Raw genomic sequence first — 4,919 nt, 5'->3', positions numbered from 1 at the left:
CTCATTTGCCACAGAATCTGCCCTTGTGAAGACAGGGCTGGAATAGAGCAAATAGAGCGAAATTAGGCATGGCTAAAATGCATGATCTGTTTGGTATTTTGAAAAAAAAACTTCACAGACATGTGAAAGATCTCATGAACTTCCCCACTCAATCTATCAAGACCCGAGCAGTTCTACCAGAAGTCCAAGGTAAAGGCACAGGCCGGCGCATACCGCCAATGGAATTCCCCCACCATATGAACTCTGACCCCTGGAGTGTAAAAGTGAAGAGGCACAACGTGACTACGTAAATGCACTCTCCTGAAACAGTTGGAAACAAGGTGAAAAGTAAGAAGTGAGAGACAGGAATATGCACTCCAAAGTGCTTTCCCTGTAGACTCGGGTGACCATTAGGACCAAGCGTAAAGAACAGCGGTCAGCAGGCCCCACGTTTAAGGAATTTATTTATTTCATTTTAATCCTAATTTTAATTTTTCATAACTTTTGAAATATTTTTGTATTACCAGTGCAAATAATCACTTGTTTGTATCACCATTAGACTACGACCTCTGGAAAGGAGGTAATGAAGAATAGGATGACTATAACACTAGTTAACCCTAACCCTTGTTGGAAGGATGTAGGATGGGCCAAGACTAAAACCAACATTTTGAAGTGGATCCGTATCACAGGGCAGATTATTTTACACTTTCATTGCTACTGTAGATATTGCACCTGGCTTTGGTGGAATTTCAATTTTCTTCTCTTGTGAGGGTCTTAATTTAGCATTTCCTCGCTGTGTTTTCATTGTTTTACCTTAATCATTTCTTTACTTAGCAAACGGAACTAAGCTGTGCTACTTCCTGTCTTGTTTTTCATGAACTAGGTCTGTCAGGCCCCTCATCTCGCCTGAACCAGTCCAACCATATTGCGTCCTACGTCACCCTGAGGAGGGGTCCTGGGGGCTCTGCAGCCAGGGTGAGTACAGGAGGAACATCTGCAGATATGTGTGATCACCCGGAGTAATCTCAATTTGTAAAAGCCAGATGTGTTGAACATTGTTATCCTACACTTAAAGGATCTGACTGACTTAGCGCTCTAAGGGTGAGCACCACTAGTAGACATGAACGAATCACAGTTAAGTTTAGCTATAAAGCATTTGATGAATCAACATGTGCAGTATACAAGCCTGTTCAAAGACAACAGACACTTTCTTTTTAATATATGCATTATACTTTTTAGATAAAAGTAGCAATTGATATGCCGGTTGTGGACATTTGTGACATAACTTGTATCCTTCTAACCAGCCAAATTTAGCAAACTTTCTCAGCGGTATTAAATCTGTCACATTCATTATTGCCATTTCCTGTTTCTCTCATTCTTTGTTCACTAAACGATGTCACTGTTCCTCCATCTTTGTACTTCCTGCCCGCTTTCATCTTCTCTCATCATCTAAATTGTTCCATTCCTCTTGAACCAACCCCACCAAACATCCATCCCCTCTCTCCCTTCCCTCTTCGACCTTGTTTCAACCCTCCCTGTATTGTTCCTTCTCCCCCCCTCCAACCAGGAGAGACCTAAGAGTGCCTTGGAGCTCCTGTCGTCTCCTCCGGACGTCCTGCAGCTGTCGGGCGCTCAGCCTCGGGGCCGCATGACGGCGGAGGAGCAGCTGGAGCGGATGAAGCGCCACCAGAAGGCGCTAGTTCGCGAGCGCAAGAGGAACCTGAGCCAGGAGCGCTCCCCCTCCTCCACCGCCCAACGCTCATCCTCCTCCTCCAGGCTGCCCACCAACACCTCGGACCCCCCGGCCTCCGTACGTTACCCCCCGCGCAGCAGCAGCAGCAGACACAGGGAGCTCCACCTCCACCACCACTGCTGCTACACTCTCCAGCCCCCTGGCACATAACAACCTAGCTGGGAATGCTAACACGCTAGCCCTCTCTGCTGCTCTGTGTAACCAATGGTTGTTAGCACTAACGCGCTAAAGGGCAGGCTGGCTAGCTAGCTTGGTGAATGCTTTAAGAACAATGGGAGACAAATGAGCACACGGGGATTTGACGGGAATATTTGGCTAGTTTCGGGACTGGGACTGTCGCTCCCTTTTTATTTTTTTAAAAGGTTCAGGGGTTGCCCTACCGCCCCACGGTGGGACCTCACTGACACAATTCTGAATGTAAATCCACTAAGATATAAGGAAGGCATCGCACTGCCTCTGTTTTACTCACCAGAAAGTAGAGAGAAGAGCCCATGTATGTACATCTACATACCGTGCACACTTTTATTTATTTACTGAGGGATATTTTCAGTATACAGTTGTACAGTTATATTTTGTAGAGATTTGGTATATAGAGCATATAGAAGAGTGGGGGGAAATAATCAGGTTGATGAAATGAAGGGAAAGGGCGTTGCTAGTGGCACAAATCATGATTACACCTCCCTGCTTTCTTTTCTTCGAATGAAATCCAAGTGCCTTGTTTTGCCGATGATGTTTTTTGCCTTTGTCCCAAATGTACCTCCTTAATCATCGTTTTTAATTAACCGTGGTTTGTTTCAAAGCACTTCAGAATCATAGAAACGATGCAATGTGCTAGCTTTAAGGTTTCTGTGTAAGAGCAGAGTTCAGTTAGGAAGATGTGCTGGTTTTAACCAATAGAGGAATACTTTGACATTTAAACTAAATCTAGTTTCAGTATGGAATGCTAACATGCTAACAATGCTAACAATGCTAACAATGCCTGGGTGAAAAGGTGATAATCCAAAATGTCAAAGTCTTCCATTGAGATAACACGAGACATAACAGATTGTTTTTATGGCTAACAGTGATTTCTGCCAGTCATCCGACTACATTTCCCATTAATCATTGAGTACAATTGTCCGTGTAACAGTGAGCAATACATAGTCTGTAGCTCTCTGCCATCTATTTCCAGTGCATATAACCATAAAGCATATTTTATTTTCTCTACTCCACCAGCATAAAACATGTTTACACCATTTTATATTTGAATTAACCAACTCATTAATGCCGCCTTTTCTTCTTGTACAGATTACAAGGTTATTTTTTATCGTTTGACAGTGGTTGGTATTTACATTGCTACGATTAAAGTTGGGAAGAGAATAATATATATACTCATATGTGAGTACTTTTAAGTGGCCTATGCTGTGCTGTTTTATGCATCATAAATATACAGGACAGGTTGAAGCAACAGGGCTGAAACGCAATAAGAGATAATAATAATAAATATGAGCAAGGAGTGGACAACTTTACGTGGGATATTAGTGTGAACAAGGGGCTGTACAGTGGGGATATTTAAATTAGGATGATTATTTTCCTAATTTATGTCATTATTTTTGATAATTTGGATACAACAATTGTGAAAAATACCTTATAATTAACCAGATATCCAATTAAGTTCTTCAAATGAGTTGTTTTATGAGAGAAAAGGGACGTTAATCAATGCCCATACGCTCCACTCCTTGTTTTCCCCACATCTTGAGAGCTTTTCTGCCACATTGCTTTTATCCTTCCACAGCTACATACAATATATCAGATCAAAGATTTAAGAAATATAGATCCAGGAGGTTCAGTTGAAGAGTATAGAAATATAATAGAGACCTTAGAGAAGTGAACTGCTAATCACCTAATTCTGTGTTATCGAGAAGCAACGCACAACTCTTCCCTTTTCTATCATGTAGAGATTTGCACTCGACAATAAAGAGTTCCTTGCTTCTTGATCCTCCTCTGGGCTGCGTTCTTCCTGATCTGTCTGTCGTGGGTTTTTCCTGATGAATCTGTTCCTGCATGGTGTTTCTCTCTCTCTCTTTCTATCTTTCTCTTTCTCTCTCTCCTCCTGTGTGTTTTGATTCTCCTGAGCACAACAAGGCATGGGCTGCAGTGTCTCTCAGAGCAGCAGATCTGCAGGCTACTGGAGCGGGAGGATGCATGGCTTTGATGCTCCTGGGATGATTACTCACAAGTACCCCTCAACACACACACACACACACACACACACACACACACACACACACACACACACACACAGCAACACAGTAGCACAGTGCGAGATAAACAGCTGAAGGGCTTTTGCACAAACACTGATCAAACATCGCCACGCATACCATGCTGCCACATCAGTGCCTGATACACAAACTGCAGAACTCCAGGCAGCGCCGTTCCAATTACACCCCCTCCTCTCTGTTTGAACCCTCGCCTCTCAGACAAAGACATAATTGAGCGTGACGTCCCACTAGGGGGCACTCATTGATCCTCTGTGCCCAATCCTAACATGACATCATGGATTCAGATGGCAAAGGCAGGCGGGCATGCAGTTGGGGTTGAGAGGACGAGANAATAAGTCCCTGGGGGTGGATTAGGCAAATGAAGCCTGCTGACGTCACTTGCCGTGAAGTTGTTTGCGGCCTGCCAGTAAACCCAAAGCAGAAGAAGAAGAAGTGACGTCAGCAGGCTTCATTTGCCTAATCCACCCCCAGGGACTTATTCCGGTGTGAATGCGATCTGTATTTAGTTCATCAGAACTAAAGAGTTCTGATGAACTAAGTTCTCATGAACCTTTGTGGGAAAAGTACTGCGGTGTGAAAGCGCCTATGGTCTGTGCTCTACACTTCAACAGCGGTTGTACTTTCTGCATAGACTCCGGGCTTTCGGAGTCGACCAGGAGTTCATGCTACTGTTCTATCATGCAGTGTTGGAGAGCATCATTAGGTATGGTATTACTGCCTGGTATGGTAACTTGACAGTGCAGTCAAAGTCACAGATCGCTCGCCTGGTACAGACTGCTATGAAAATTATGGGGGTTAAAAAACACCCATCTCTCCAAAACATATACGAGCAGTCCATTATCAGACAGGCAAAAAAAAGTGTGTCTGATCCCACCCACATACTCCACCCAGAATTCCAGCTACCTTCTGGTAGAAGATTCAGGGTT

At 43.8% G+C, this 4,919-nt stretch overlaps 1 protein-coding gene across 1 annotated transcript; it reads left to right on the top strand.

Moving 5' to 3' along the window:
* Positions 1 to 134: 134 nt before the first annotated feature.
* Positions 135 to 3,708, top strand: LOC104956550 (pleckstrin homology domain-containing family A member 7-like). The gene is made up of 3 exons (XM_010784046.1): positions 135 to 189; positions 863 to 954; positions 1,547 to 3,708. Exons 1-3 carry the CDS (start codon positions 135 to 137, stop codon positions 1,880 to 1,882), a joined length of 483 nt encoding a protein of 160 aa, XP_010782348.1. The 3' UTR covers positions 1,883 to 3,708.
* The last annotated feature ends 1,211 nt before the right edge of the window (positions 3,709 to 4,919 follow it).

The sequence above is a fragment of the Notothenia coriiceps genome, unplaced genomic scaffold (genome assembly GCF_000735185.1).
Source record: "Notothenia coriiceps isolate Sejong01 unplaced genomic scaffold, NC01 NC01_scaffold00026098, whole genome shotgun sequence".
In the NCBI taxonomy this organism is placed as follows: Eukaryota; Metazoa; Chordata; class Actinopteri; order Perciformes; family Nototheniidae; genus Notothenia; species Notothenia coriiceps.
The sequence above is the reverse complement of the archived record's forward strand: the minus strand, read 5'-3'. Positions and strand labels throughout refer to the sequence as shown.

What these genes read in the sequence shown, in the direction of transcription:
- LOC104956550 (XM_010784046.1), top strand. Translation starts at nt 135, where the DNA reads ATGAACTTCCCCACTCAATCTATCAAGACCCGAGCAGTTCTACCAGAA. An exon ending in AGTTCTACCAGAAGTCCAAG is followed by an intron (nt 190 to 862) that starts GTAAAGGCACAG and finishes TTCATGAACTAG; the next exon opens with GTCTGTCAGGCCCCTCATCT. An exon ending in CTGGGGGCTCTGCAGCCAGG is followed by an intron (nt 955 to 1,546) that starts GTGAGTACAGGA and finishes CCCTCCAACCAG; the next exon opens with GAGAGACCTAAGAGTGCCTT.